This window comes from Odocoileus virginianus, chromosome 13, assembly GCF_023699985.2.
Source record: "Odocoileus virginianus isolate 20LAN1187 ecotype Illinois chromosome 13, Ovbor_1.2, whole genome shotgun sequence".
In the NCBI taxonomy this organism is placed as follows: domain Eukaryota; kingdom Metazoa; phylum Chordata; class Mammalia; order Artiodactyla; family Cervidae; genus Odocoileus; species Odocoileus virginianus.
Window position 1 is genome coordinate 14,699,113 of NC_069686.1, and position 15,331 is coordinate 14,714,443.

Here is a 15,331-nt window from a genome sequence, read left to right on the forward strand (position 1 = left end):
ATAATAGTTGCATTTTGAAAAAATAAGTACTTTGTGAAAAAGAACACATTACAAACCCGAACACTTTTTCTCTAGCTCAGACTTCTCAGTGCTGCAGACCCATAGATCTGTTTATGTGACATCTCGCCCTGAAGTCATGCAAACATCTGAGACTCAACCTGTTGAAATCAACTGAAGCCACCATCTCCCCCCAAATCTGACTCTCCACACCTCAGTGAACACTGCTTCCATCCACTGTGCCTGCCAGATACCCTGTCATGACTCCTTCCTCTCCCTCAATCCCCATTCGTTCCACTCTACTTTACCTAAATCCATTCCCTAGACCTATTTCACTTCCTAAATTGTTCCATTTTCCCCACTTGTCTCCATCTCCTAGTGCCCATCCCAATCCACTTGAACTACTTACTACCAACATTAGCCATGATTCAAAGATCCTAACTGGTCCAAGATGGACCCTGTTCATATCTCCACACTGCAGCTGGAATAATCTTTTCCAAACACAGATCTGATCACTTTAAATCTCTAGCCCATTTTGTTTTCAGTATGGCCAAGCAAGTCCTGCTTAGTCTGCTCTCCCTGCAAACTATGCTCTAGTCACAATGACTCCTTTCAGACCCCTGGGCTTGCACTGTTCATTCCCAACAAAAGGCTGTACACAGACTGTTTCCTCTGTTTCCTTTTCTCCTTTCTTCAGTTTCTCATCCTTCAGATCTGTATTCCAGGTGACCTCCTCAAGCATGCCTTACCTAACTTTCCTGACCAGATAAACGACTGACTCCAAGCTCTCAGAGCACCTATTTCTTGCAACTTTCATTTATCTATCTAAATAAATGTGGCTCATATGTTGAATTGCTGCTGCTGCTGCTAAGTCGCTTCAGTCGTGTCCGACTCTGTGTGACCCATTAGACGGCAGCCCACCAGGCTCCGCTGTCCCTGGGATTCTCCAGGCAAGAACACTGGAGTGGGATGCCACTGCCTTCTCTGGTCAGTGGCTTTAGGGCAGCTATTTTACTTATCTCTGTATTCTCAGCACTTAACACATGGTCTTGTCTTCAATAAATATTTGGAATGACTGTTGGAGCTTTAGTTCAGCCATATAGTGCATATGCTGATCTTTCTGTTTCTAATATCTTCTCTCACTTTGCCTACAAACTCTTACCACTTGATAAAGAGGAGGCAGTGATATATAGAAGGATAGCATTACTTTTAACAATATATGTATAATTTTTATTCAGTTCCTTTTTCTTTTCAGTTTCATTTGAAAACTGATAATTACCTTAAAAGGTTATTGGGAAGGTTAAAAAAGTTAATGGTCTAATTAATACTCCTCTGTCTCCCCTTGTCAGGGCAAATTTCTCCTCTTCTATATCAACTACCTAAGGCATTTTGTCTCAGGATTAGGTTTCTGGAATTTCTTGCACCCGGTTAGCTCTTTTGCTTTTCCCCACCTGTTTTTGTCTTTTCAGTAAGTCTTGATGGATCAATTAAAACTAGAAAACAAATCATTAGCAAATAGAAAGTATCTCTTCCTTGTTCTCTTAGGAAAAGAGATTGTCCTGAGGTGAGGAGCTGTATTTGCAAAACTGCACAGGCCTTTCAATTATTTATTTTAAATACATACACATATCCAAATTCTTTTCCCATTTAGGTTGTTATATAATACCGAGCAGAGTCCCCTGTGCTTTACATAGGTCCTTGGTGGTTATATAGTTTAAATATAGCAGTGTGTACAAGTCAGCCCCACACTGCCTAACCATCTCTCCCCACTACCCTTCCCCCGTGGTAACCAAAAGTTCATTCTCTAAGTTGCTTTTTTTTTAATCTTTAAAATAAGAAAGGATGAAAAACAAAATGGTTAAATTTCCATACCAAAATAAATGAAATGTTTCATTTTCTTTTAGATATGTAAAGTGTCTTACTCAGAGTATGAGAAGAAACTTTGGTTTCCTTCTCCTCACGTTTACAAAGCTGTAACTAAACATTTTAGAAGTTAAGCAACTCTACACTGAATTATCTGGTAGCTTCCAATATAATAAATTACTCTTACCAACTAAATATTATGCTTTCTTTTCATAATTTACCTGTTTGGCTGTTAAAGTTCAAACATAGTATAATACAACGATTATACTCTTTAAAATACCATGGGCACTTAAAATGTGTATGTAACCGAATAAAATAGAAAAATCCCATGAAAAATGTTTGCACACAGGGGTAAATCGTGACAAGAACTTTTGCTGAAGTTTCTCTATGCTTCTCCAACATTACCTTGTGTGATTCAAATACTATTTGTTATTGAGACTTGTCATTCTCAGTTGACTAGTAAATTTAATGCACTTTAGCCAACGTTTCAAATCTGAGGCAAATAAAACCTAGGCGGTTTATTCATGGGCCTAGTACCAAGACCTGCCAAGGGAGTGTTCTTAAGCGTTTTAAGATAGAAAACTCAGCTTATGTTGTTAAGCCACCGGTTTGAAAGCAACATCCTCGGGCAGTTGACGTTTAGCACATAATGGTGAGGTAAGCGGCCCAGTCATCAAAGGACCCTTTTTGAAGTCCATGAGTCATAAAAGTCTCCAGCACTCCTGGAGTCCAGGCTGAATTTCTTAGTCGCTTGTCTGGGAACCCGTCTCTCCTAAGCTGTGTAGTATTAACTGGCTCCGCTGCCGGCTGGATGACAGCTGATTCCGCACTCTTCAGGGTGGGCTCGTGTCCAGGTGCACCCATCTCCAACGTCAAACCCACTCCTCTCTCTCGCGGCGGTCTAGGGCCATCAGGACCAATTTCGGGGTTTTCTTTGGCCAGTGAGACTTTGCAGAACAGGTTCCAAAAGAAAAACAGGAGGCAGAGGAGGAGTAAGAAGTAACTATTGGTAAGAGTCAAAACAAATGACACTCCACCTGTAAGACGCGACGACGAGCACCCCATTTGGCTGCGGAGGCCACAGGGATGCACAGAGCTCCTCCCGCCAACCGCCTGCCTCTGCCCCCAACTACCCGCCCTAGTCACGGTCACGTGACGAGGGAGCGGCGCGCGCCGGCCGCGGCGCCGATTGGCCGGCGGCGGGAGCGCGGGGTTTGATGGGAAGGAGTTGGCCGGGCTCATCGCTCTGTCACTGGCTGCTGCTGTCCGCTCCGGAGGCTGACTGCGCGGTGGTGGCCGAAACTGGCCGAGGTGGACGCCAGCGCCGGGCTTTGCCCGTTTCTACTGGAAGGTAGAAGGCTCAAAATGAGGGTCATCGGGAAGGTTAAGGGAGGCGCGCTGAGCTTTTCCCTGGGAAATACGCTGCCGATTACCTCGCTTGCCTCTCCCAGGCGCCTCCGCCTCCCGCCGAGTGGCCTACCAGTTCGGCGGCGGCGGCTAAGTCGGGCTCCTGCCCGGCTGAGCGCTGACCCCGTCTCACCGCCTGATCCCCTTGGTTTCCCGGTGCGGTGGCTGGGATGGCTCTGGAGTGCTGGAGACACCTTTTTGTCCTCGGAGGGGGGTTGGTTCCCCAGCCTTTTTTCGGAGATTCAAGGCGGGGGTGGTGGTGCGGTGACTGGGTTGAGCTGAGCACCGTTCCTTTGGCCCACCTCCCTGTCCGAGCGAAGGGTCAGAAGGTCCTACAGTAAGCCATCGCTTTGCGTGGGTTCTACCCTTGTCATCTTTTGCTGAGTTGTGTGCGGAGGCGCCGCGAGTTGGAGAGATCGGGAGGGACCGAAAACTGTCAGTGTCATAGTGCTCGGCCCAGGCGTGTGGGCGTGGATTGTGTGCTGCTTGGAGAAGCCTCTTTTCTGCCGTTGTCCTTATTTGAGCGACGGTGGGGTGAAGGGAAGGGCGAGATTGAGTGGGTGTCACAGGCCTGGCAGAAGAAGAGCAAATCTAGACCGCATCAATGGTTTTAATTCTTGAATATTGTGTTGGGGGATTAAGAGAAAGTTGGGATTGGTGCACTCAGTTTTGCTGATGGTGCGCTCGCTGTACTGAGTAAAATCTGTGACTCACTGAATTTTCCATGTTCCGTTTTTCCCAGTAGGCTTTTGGTTTGTGGTGCCCATTGTCGACTGTTTTCTCCTTTCTCTGTGGCCTGGGTGTCACTGTTGACAAAATTGTCACCACACAAAATTCAACAGCAGTTTGTGTGGTTGTGAGTAAGCTTGGTTTCAGGGATATGTTCATACTGGCAGGGCATGCTAATTTCTTGTCCTCAACAGCCCCCGTAGTTTAGTTTTAGGAGAATCAAGTTGGTTTTGAACACAGTTTTAAACGAGTGATGCATTTACAATTAGAATTTCAGTTTTTCTGTCATCTACTGGGATGAGCACAATACTGTTAAAAACTTTAGTGTTCATATATTATTAACTTGAAAGAATATAAGGAAGAAATGGCTTACAACAGTTATGATTTGTTATAGAAATCTTTACAATCAAATAGTCATTTTTTGAGTAGTATTTAGTTTAGAATGACTATTGACTTACCGTGAAGACCAGAACTTAATCATTAAATAATAAAAGTGTTTTAGAAGTGTACTTCTTTTCAGTAATTTTATTTTTGAGCAATAAATGTGGTGGTTTGAGATATTTCAGAATTGTCTTTTCAGTTAGGATATTTGGAAGTTAGAGTTCTAGAAGAAACCCTTTTAATCTCAAGTTGAATAGTCCAGTATATTGTAGAGGTTTCTATTGGTGGTGGCCGAATGGTTTCTACTTAAGTTTGGAACTTGATAAAACTAAACTTCCTTTGCTGTTAAAGGCCCTACGGGGTTATTTTAATGGAAGAGTTGTCAGAGTATTTTGCTTTATTTTTTATACTGGAGGAAACGAGAGCAATACAATTTCAGTTTAAAATGCAAGCTAATTTTGTTTTCCAATTTTAAAATTATGAAACAGTTTCTTTATAAGAAGGTAGAAAGAAATGTGTTCCATATGAGAAGTATTGCTGTACTACATGTGTTTTCTGGTAATAGTAGTAATAAGTTCTATAGTTTATTATACACTTCATTATTTGTTGAACACTGTGCCAAATGATGTATGATTTCATTTAACTCATGCAACAATTATGTGAAGTGTATTTTCACGGCTAAACAAATGCGGAACTGAGGCTTAGAGAGTTTAGTTTATCCAAGATCACATAGCTAGTGTGTGGTTGAGTCATATTTTGAATCCAGACCTTTTTTATTCTGTTATTTCAATATGACTTGAATTAAGCTGAAAATTTAAGAATAACATGTCCTGAGATTTTAAATTCTGACACCTAAACCTTAGTGCGAATAGCAATTAGTAGAAAGCATTTGAATAATATGGTGGGCATCGTTATTTATTGAAAAACACATTAGATGCACCCAGCTCTTATGGTCATGTCAGGTCCCATTATATCAAAGTGGAAGGAGACTCTTTGTACATGTTCATAGAAGAGTTCTTGGAATAGGCCAGTTGAGATTGAACCATCTGTCCACTCAAGGGCAAGCAAATTGATTTATACAGAAAAAAATGCTAGTAGTCTGATTCTCATGTATTTTCCATGTGTTGAAAGGAAACAGAGATGGACTGGAGAAAGGCAACAGCCACAGCAGTAAAAACAATTTGTGTTGAGAAATTAGGATGTGTCTGACACTGCTGTAAATACTTGAGAATGTGTTATGTAAATACTTTAGAATGCTTTTTAACATTTGAGAGGGTTCTTATCTATCACTCTCTTGCAGATGAAGATAATGAGTAACTGAGAGGTTAAGTAATTTATTTGCCCAAGGTTTTATAGTAATGTTAATGTTTCATTAATACCAAAACAATTCTCCAAGCAAATAATTGATGTGAAAGTTGGTATTAATTGTAGTATTATGCGTATATTTCATATGACATGTATTTTAAAAGTGATATGCAGTAAACAAGTAGAGGCAGTACTTGCAGACTTCTAGTACCAGTTCTGCCCCTTCCCGGAGGTACGTGATTTTGGCACATCATTTAGCTTCTCTTCTATGTAGACTTAAGCATTCAAATTTAATCAAATAAAGGAATTGGGCTACATGATACACTGTACCAACTCTGGATCTTGTGTTTATAACTTTCCACTGCAGTAACCCCATTTACCAGATGTTTGAGAATGTCTGAGGTGCTTTTATGTACAAATAATTCAGTCTAATCTACAGAAAGATTTTATTTCTGATTTTGAGTTGCTGGAAATAACTTGTTTTTTTTTTTTTTGGCCTTTTTTATTGAACTATAGCTGATTTACAATATCATATAAATTGCAGGTATGTAACTTAGTGATTTACAATTTTTAAAGATTATTCTTGATTTATAGTTATAAAATGTTGGCTATATTCCCTTGCTGTACAATATATCCTTGTAACTTATTTGTTTTATACATAGTAGTTTGTAGTGCTTAATCTTCTACCCCTAACTTGTTGCTTTTTACAAAATCAAAACTAAAATACTGTGTCTGGCTCTTCTATTAGTACTTACTGTCTTTGGGAACTTAGCAAGTTATTTCACTTCTGTAGCCTCAGTTTCCTCATTTGTAAAACAGATTGATAATAGTATCTATTTGACAAAATTTATGAAAAACATTTGTTTTAAGGCTTGCTAGAAGATTGAGTACTAAGTGTTTAAATATTATTGTTGTCATTACTTTCAAATGTTAAAAAATCTAGTTTGTGGTAGCTGTAAACTTGGAGGCACATCACTCTTTCAAACCAGAATGTGTAGGTCAGTTGTGTACAAATCATTGTCCTATACACCATGCATACGTGGAATAACGTATACTTTGAAAGTATACAAGTTAAGTGGTTCATCTGAATCTTCCCTCCTCAGTCACATGTCTTGGTGATTTTTAGCATTTTATGGTTTTGAGATCTATTTAATGTCTTAGCTTAGAAATTTTAACTTTTATTCATTAACGTTCCTGGGTTTCCTACAACCGCATTTTAGAAATTTGAATACTGAGTTACTATTGAAGGATTAATAATAATATTTAGATTGCAACTTAAATGTGACTTTATAGCATTGATTACATTTATAAACTGCAGAAATTTTTAGGATAGATGATAGATATTTCTGTCCATGAAAGTCACTTTGTAAGTTTTATAATTAGATTTTTTGTTACTTCTGTAACCAAGCAAGTCCAAGGTAGGCATGCCTTATGCTAATTCCAACCTAAAAATAGTATTTCAGAGTGTATGTACTTACTTGGTGCTGGCATTATTTGGTGATTACATTTATAGGTTTAAAAAAATGTAAAAATTATGGCCTAACTTTCTTTTGGGTGGAAATGAAGCAGTTTTATGTTGGTTGTATATAACTGTAACCTTGTAAAAATATGTAAGTTTGAAAATATACTTCCACTATTTCAATTTAAAGGAATTAAAAATTATATAATTATTGACTAGTAAACTGATTTAGGTTATAATATTGCTAATACATTTTTTAAATGTATGATAATATTTAATATAGCGTCCCTTGTGGCTTAGTGGTAAAGAATCTACCAGTAATTCAGGAGACTGCCTGCAACGCAGGAGATGGCGGTTTGATCCCTGGGTTGGGAAGATCCTCTGGAGAATGAAATGGCAACCTACTCCAGTATTCTTGCCTGGAGAATCGCATACATTTGAGAGTCATAGAAAACCAACCAAAAGATGGGGCTAGGAGATGCAACTACCTGACATGACACTTTAACTAACTGGAGGGACTCAACAGAGTTTCAGAGAGAAGTGCTTATTTGGGTGTTGACTGGTTGTGGACAGACCAGGAGTCTGAAGATAGAGTACCTTTGGGTAATGTTTCTTCTGAGTTATTGGACAAATCACTTGATTTCTTTCCACTTAATTTTCTTATCTGTGAAATGGTAGTAATGAAGATTATTCTGTGAAAAGTGGTAATATTATTAACTTTAATGTACAGAAAAGAAAATTATGGCTCAGAAACATTAAATGATATGCTCATTGTCACAGGTAGCCTTGTAACCCTTATTTTCTTACTTAGAATCCAGTTGGCTTTCTATTATTGTAAAGCGATGTTATTCTGAACATTGTAGAGCACCCCTAACTCCAAATAACTAGTTTAGTTGGGAGACAGCCAAATGATAGAAATGGCTGTATTTAAGACTGGAGAATAAAAGTATAGCAGAACTTTTCTTGCAAGAACAGCATAGGGGACCTACTTTAAGGAACAGAAAATCGCAAAGTGGTACAAATAACACTTTTAAAATGCCTTGCTACTTAAAAAGTCCTTCCAGCTTTATTTTCACTTTTAAATATATTCTGCCGTGGAAGAAAGATTTTTTAAAAGGTGGACTATCTGCAAGTCTATCTGAACTAAAATCTCACATAAGTGGAATCCAAGGAAATTAATATTTTATAGTGTTTTATTTATTTTATAGTATTGCAACATTTAAATTTTATAGTGAGTATGCTGTATATTTAACTTAAACTTTAAAAATAATTGCTTTATTTCTAGCTGTGAATTCCTTTGGACAACTGATGATATTTATTATTGTGCCCAGTTTCTACAAATGAAAAATGGGTGGATTATTTTCTCGATGGAGGGTAAGTTAGTTTTCTTTACAATAGTTCCTAGTCTAAAGTAAAAGTGTCCCATAAAGTTATTTGTAAAGGTCTCCTTTGTGGTGTAGACTTGAGTAGTAGTTTAATATTATCCCTAACTATTTAATTTTTTTTTCCTTCTTGTGAATTTGTTTTTTATTTGGACTTTAATGGTTATACTTGCTTTATAGGTGTCTCATGTCTCTGTTTAACAGGATTATTTCACTTTGACTTATGAATTATTTTTATTTCTGTCTTTATACATTCATGTGCAAATGGTTATCTTTTTTTGTTTTCGTAGTACCTAAATTTCAATCTTACTTGAAAGATAGTTGAAATTATTCTATGCAGTACCTAATGTTTTTATAGGTTATATCTTTTTTTTAAAGCTTATCACAAATATTTACTGAAGTCATACTAGATGTACTTTTAGGAATTACTAGGTTAAACACAATTAAAAATAGAGTTTTATTTTATTGGCTAAGTTTTAAATTTAGGGTTATAAAATATATTGGTAAATGCTCTTCTTCAATATAGGAGAAGGTAATGTAGTCTAGGACAAACTGCTTTGCCTATTTTTTTTACTCCTTTTTACCATAATAATGGAATCCAGCAGTACTTGATATACAGTTTAGTTTTTGAACTATTTCTGGACCTGCTTTGCTTTGGATTGATGTTTTATTGATAGTCTCCACCTCCCTTACCCCCCCTTTAAAACCTGATAATTGAATTTATCTGTTTTTCCTTTGTCTTTCTTGTTAGGTTGAACCATATGGAATTACCAGTCTTCAACAGTTTTTGACTACATAAACAGCAATTTCATATGGTTTAATCTAATATTAATAATTCCTGTGGGCACTACAATTGAATTGATTATCACTACCCTGTTAGATGGTTGAGTATATAATTAGTAATTATTTTTTCAAGTGTTATGTGAGCCATTTTGGCTAATTTTTATTTTAGGTGATATAAAAAATGTCTCTGAAAAACAAGCTCTGTTGTAATGAAGTATTCTTAGATGCCCTTTAAAAATCTGATCTTCAGAAAAGTACTTTAGGAATTCAGAGTGAAGGTAGCTAATTGGTTTTTGACCCCCAGCGTCCTAAGTGAACTTTTAGCAGTAGTAGATCAGAACAACTTTAGTTTTGAATTTTAAAATAGAATTTATCGTTATAATAATTGATTATAATTATTTAGAATTAATAATTTATAATAATTTAATATAATTCTTTTGAATAATCATATCTAAGAAAAGCAAATTATCTCTCAGTAATTTCTAAGTATGTTTTATTGGAGTTAAGCAAGGTAAACATTGAGCTACAGAGTTGAAAGTACTTTTGGGCCTAAAAATAAGTTAAATAGGAGCATCTTATTTCTTTAGTCTTGTGTAATTTTGTTTATACTTATAATTTTTATTTAAATCTAAATCTTGTTTGTAAATAAACAGGAATACATATTGCTTGATAATATTGAAAAAACTTAGTTTTGGATTAAAATGTTCTTTTATGATTAAAAAAGTCAAAGTGCTTCCAAGTTAGCAATAACAAGCTATTTCTATTTATATAACAGACGAAACCTTCCACTGTAGAGGTTCTGGAAAATATAGATAAGGTACGTTCTTTGGCCCTGGGGTGTTACATAAATATTATTTCAGTATATATTACTTTGGAGACTAGATCTGGTATAGGAATTTAGAGGTGATATTCAGTAAGCCTGAGAACTTTCATGTTAAAGTCCAAAGTCTTATCAGTGACTTAAGAACTCTGTGTCAAGTAATAATGACTGTTAGAATGAAATTAGATCTACGGCATGGTGTAAATCAATGTTATACCATTATAGATAAGTAGATTATAAAATAGTCTGCAACTGTTTATATCAGTTTGCAAACTTCACAGCTTTTTACAGTTTCTATCATAAAAAATACTTATTCCTTGGGAATATTGAGAATGATGAATAGATTGAGGGAATCTAGTATGGATCACTGTTTCAATTTTTATTAATCCTTTTTATAGTCACTTTTTTTTTGGCCTTATACAAGGAGAATTACTACTTGTTTGTTTTAACAAATACTGTTTATTGATGCCAATTTTATACCTCTGAGCTTTGCTAGTTTGATAGGTTATCAAGTATTTTTAAATATCTTGCATAAAAAGATTTGTCAAATCATTTTAGGAATTTTAATATATTTTAAACTTCATTTTTAATTGTCTTTTCATATTATGTTCTGTTTCAGATATCAGGGTATTATATTTCATTGAATTTTAAGGGTGGTTTCTCTATAACTTCTCTATCATGTTAAATTTTTTTAAAACAGTTTATTTTCTTTATGAATTTTTCTCTTCCCAGGAAATCAAAGCATTGGAAGAATTTAGGGAAAAAAATCAGAGATTACAAAAATTATGGGTTGGAAGATTAATTTTGTACTCTTCAGTCCTCTATCTGTTTACATGTTTAATTGTATACTTATGGTATCTTCCGGATGAACTTACAGCAAGACTTGCCATGACACTCCCATTTTTTGCTTTCCCGTTAATGTAAGTAAAATATTCTTTTTGTTGACTTTTCTTCTTTCTGACTAGATAGTTTTAATATAGTCAGTTTCTTTTTATTATGAAATATAGTACTGTTGCAGATTGAATAAATTTCCTTTTTTTTGCAATTTGAAAACTATTTCTTTAAAAAAGTAGGACAGTTGTTCTAAACCTTTGTTTACAGTCCAGTATACTTGAGGAATACGACCCAGTGACATTTGTAATAATGGTTCTATATGGTAAGCTTTTTGTGATTCTCTAATAGATGGTCATGCTCCCTAGGAGTTTTGGGCATGGAGTGAGCATTTCTGATTGTGGGTAATGGTAAGTGAGGGAATGCTTATAAAACAAAAAGAATAATTGCCCCAGTGATTCTGAATGTATTCCATTCTCCCACTATTCCCCTCTTTTTAGTAACTGCTATAAAGCAATTGACCCTTATTATAGAAATATTTTGTAATATAGTACTTTACAGGAGGTGTGTCATGATTGAAAATTTTGACAGAAAGTTGAGTGAAAAATTTGTTAAGTCAGCAAATGTTTATAGGTACCAATTGTGTAGATGTTGGATTATTGTGGTTTATGGTATACAAAAACACTAAACCTTTGTCCATAGATCTTAGACTACATACATTAAGTATAATAAGTATTATGAGAGTGTCAAATGGTCTGGGAACATTTAACAGGGTCCCTAACACAGTCTGGACTGGAGGTGGGGGACAGAGAGGTGGAGGTGCGTCAGTTCTTTGTTTTCTTTACTACTGCTGCCACAAATTTAGTGATTTAAAGTAATACCCATTTATTATATCACAGAAGTAAGTCAGAAGTCCAGGTAGTTTGGACTTTTTGCTTAGGGTCTTGCGGGTTTAAATCAGTTATCAGCTGGCCTGGAGTCTCTGGTGGGGAGAATCTGCTTCTAGGCCCAAACGAGGTGTTGGCTGACTTCTGCTGTCTCTCTCTGATTTCCTGTTTTGCCCTTGATTGGGAGAAACTTCTGCATTAAGGGCTTAGCTGATTATATTAGATCCACCAGAATAATCCAGGTTAATCTTCCTATCTTAAAATCAATTGAGTAATAATTATATCTGCAAAACCCCTTTATAGCAGTACCTAGATAACTGTTTGTATAACCAGAGAATGAAATATTGGGGAGAGAGAGGGAGGATATCTTTAGAATCCTGCCTACCGCAGCCTTTTGGAGGAAGTGATGTTTGAGTTTGAGATCTGAAGGTTGAATATGTGTAGCAAGGGTGGTGTGATATGGGTAGGTAGTGTAGTAGACAGAAGGAACGGCATATGTGAAGACGCCGAGGGAAGATAGAGCATGTAGGTTTAAAGAACTGAAAGAAAGCTGAATACTGGATTATGGAGAAAAATCTGGTTAGGTGAAGGATATTTCCTGTGGGCCTTATAGTCCGTGATAAGGATTTTAGCTTTTAATCTAAGAATAGTGGGCAGCCGCTGAAGACTTTTAAGAAGTATGACGTAATTGTATTGTTATCTTGAAAATACCTCTGAGGCTACAGCATGGAGAGTAAATTAGAGAGGGTAAGAGTGGATCTGGAGCAGCAAGGTAAAAGGTTATTGTGGCTGTCCAGGAGAGAAATAACAGTAATTTGCACTTGAATGGTGGTAGCAACTTGGAGAGGAACAGATGGTCTGAATGAAGTGGATGGGTTGAAGAGATTTAGGAGGTAGAATTGAGGTAATATGAAGAGGTTCTTTGTGATTGGTTGGATATGGGGTGAGGGGGAAGAATTGCATCAAGGATAAAATTGAAGTTCATAGCTTGGGAAATTTGGTTGATGTCATTCATCTGAATACGCAACAACATGAGGGGGAGCAGGTAGTTGACCCACTGAGACCAAAATACTTGTGTTCTATCCAGATAGAGCTGCCAAGTGGGATGGTTGAAATTTGAATAGAAGGTACAAATTTAGGATTTGGCAGTATGTAAATATTAGTCAAAGCCATCATTTGTTCATTCAGTAAATATTGAGTACCTGCAGTGTATTAGGTTTGGAGCTAGCCCTCAGAGATAATATCTTTGTCATCATGGAGCTTGCATTCTTTTGGGGTTGGACAGACAAAAAATGAGAGTCAAGTAAACAAACACAGTTAATTTAGAGAAACAAAAGTACAATGAGGGAAATAAACAGATGATGTCATAGAGAGGAGTGGTTCAAAAGGCCTCTTTTGAGGACCTGGTATTTGAGGTGAGAACTAAAGTATGAGAGAGAACCAGTATGGAAAGAGTTGGAATATATGGAAGATTATTTATAAATATAATGTAGAATAGCACATATACCCACAGAGAGATATAGGAAAGGATTATCCTCAAATTAATTATCCTCAAAATATCCTCAAAATTATCCTCAAAATAATAATGGTAATTTTCTCTAGGCTTTGGAATTTTAAGTTATCATTTGTTTCCATTTGCTTTTTTGGTGTTATTTGAATTTTTAATATCAATGTATTCTTCAAATTAAAAACAAAATTCCAAGAAGATCTTTCTAAAAGAAAATGCAAATGCCATGAAGTATGAGAGTGTTACTTAGGCAAGGGTCAAAAACATAGGTATATCTGGAACATGTGAGGAGAGGATGAGCAGTGGAGAGGAAGAGCAATACAAGGTGAGCTTGCACAATCTAGATCATGGAGGTCACAGAGAGGAGTCTGAATTTCATTTTGGGTGAAATGGTAAATGTGTAAAGGTTTAGGAGAAAATGGCATGATGATATCTAAGTTAAGATCATCTGAGGGAGATGGAGTAAGAGGAGGACAAGAGTAGAAGCCAGGAGATCAGCTCAGAGGCTGTTATAGAAGTTTAATTTAAAAATGAATTGGATTGGACTTCCCAGTGACAGTAGAGATGAACAAATGATTTGGAAATATTTTGGAAGTAAAACTGAGACAACTTGATGGGAAGAAATGGAAGGTAAGGGAAAAGGAGGAATCAGGGTGATAAATTTTTTGCTTTGACATTGGTGGGTAGGATCTTTTCCTTTGGGACTTCTATAGTAAACATTTTTTGTTTAGTCTTTAGGAACTCCTGGAGCTGATACAATTTTAACTTTGTCTGTAGGTTAAAGAGTCAAAAATCAAGTGCATGCATATTACAAAATAACTGTTTCTGCCACTTAAAAGTTTTTTCTTCTTTTTTGAAATCTGCTGGAATGCTTCTTAACCCCACATGTAGTCACAGATTTCATAATGCTGAGCTGCTTTCCCTTGTTTCCTTCCTATTTTTTTTCCTTTAAATGAAGAGAGAAAAATTCAGAAAGCGAGTAAGTGGGAATATTATTTAAGTGTCTTTACATACTTAAACTTCACTTGACATCCATATTCGTGTAAAAATTGATTTTCTGATTATAAAAGATTTTTTATCTAGTTGTAAAAGAACACCTGTCAGGAAACTCTACTGTGTTAATTCCAGTGCCTATCCACAGATTGTCATCAGCTATTTTGACTCAAGAAGACTTTTTTCCCCCCAAATAAATCACACACTGTTTTAAAAAGTAAAAAACACTTAGTTTCTTTAAAAATGTTTGTTATTTCTTCCTTTTGATCTTTCTACTCTTTTGAGTATGAAACTTTGTTATCCTTACTGTGTCCTTCTGCTTGTTCTGCATCAGCTACATCTAGTATTTCTTGGCATGTTACACTTCAGAGCTGGTCTCGGCCTCTCATTCACATCTGTGACCTGGTTCTCTTCTGCAGCTTCTATTTCAGTGTGCTTGTCACTTTTGGAAGCATAGCCCAGTTATCCAACAAAGAATAGAATTGTCCTTCTGATTGATGACAGTCAAAAAAGCGTGAAATAAAATATAGCAACCTGAGAGGGAATGTGGTAAATAGAAAGAAGACTCATCATAGGACATTTTCTTCTGCGTGTAATGTGAGCTGTTGCCCAAGCTTACCCCTGGGCTGTTTTTCATTGGAAACTTCTCTCTCTCTTTTTTTTTTTTTTTTTTGAGGTTTTTCCCCTTTGGAAACTTTTTTTTTTGAGGTCTTAGCCAGGTTTTGCTTAAAGAAATGGAGGCAGAAGAAGCAATAAAATGCATTGCTTCACTCTCATCACTGTCTACATTGTTAAAGTTTAGACATCTACCTTATAACTACAAGAAGTGACTGCTGTCTCTGCGTTCCAAGTTTCCCAAATGCTTTTACTGGCAGAGAAGTTATAGATTTAGGACTGAGCATATATTGCCTAATCATAACTATTCCAAAATATCTTTGATGATAGAATATCAGTACTCAAGATTTAATTATGTCTTCTTTTTAGGAT

At 36.4% G+C, this 15,331-nt stretch overlaps 1 protein-coding gene across 9 annotated transcripts in view; it reads left to right on the top strand.

Moving 5' to 3' along the window:
* Window positions 1-2,777: 2,777 nt before the first annotated feature.
* LNPK (lunapark, ER junction formation factor) overlaps window positions 2,778-15,331 on the top strand; it is a 96,986-nt gene continuing 84,432 nt past the window's right edge. For 6 of the 9 annotated variants that reach the window (XR_011490939.1, XR_011490938.1, XM_020901779.2 and 3 more), the window contains exons 1-4: window positions 3,122-3,211; window positions 8,427-8,515; window positions 10,082-10,123; window positions 10,859-11,046. Coding sequence is in view for 7 of the 9 variants with exons in the window: in XM_020901779.2 (XP_020757438.2) it covers window positions 8,489-8,515; window positions 10,082-10,123; window positions 10,859-11,046 (257 nt within the window). In the remaining 2 variants the exon portion in view is untranslated. Of the gene's footprint in view, window positions 2,870-3,062; window positions 3,212-6,198; window positions 6,227-8,426; window positions 8,524-10,081; window positions 10,124-10,858; window positions 11,047-15,331 lie in introns of those variants that run through there. The other 3 variants (XM_070475992.1, XM_020901780.2, XM_020901783.2) reach the window with 3 other exon arrangements.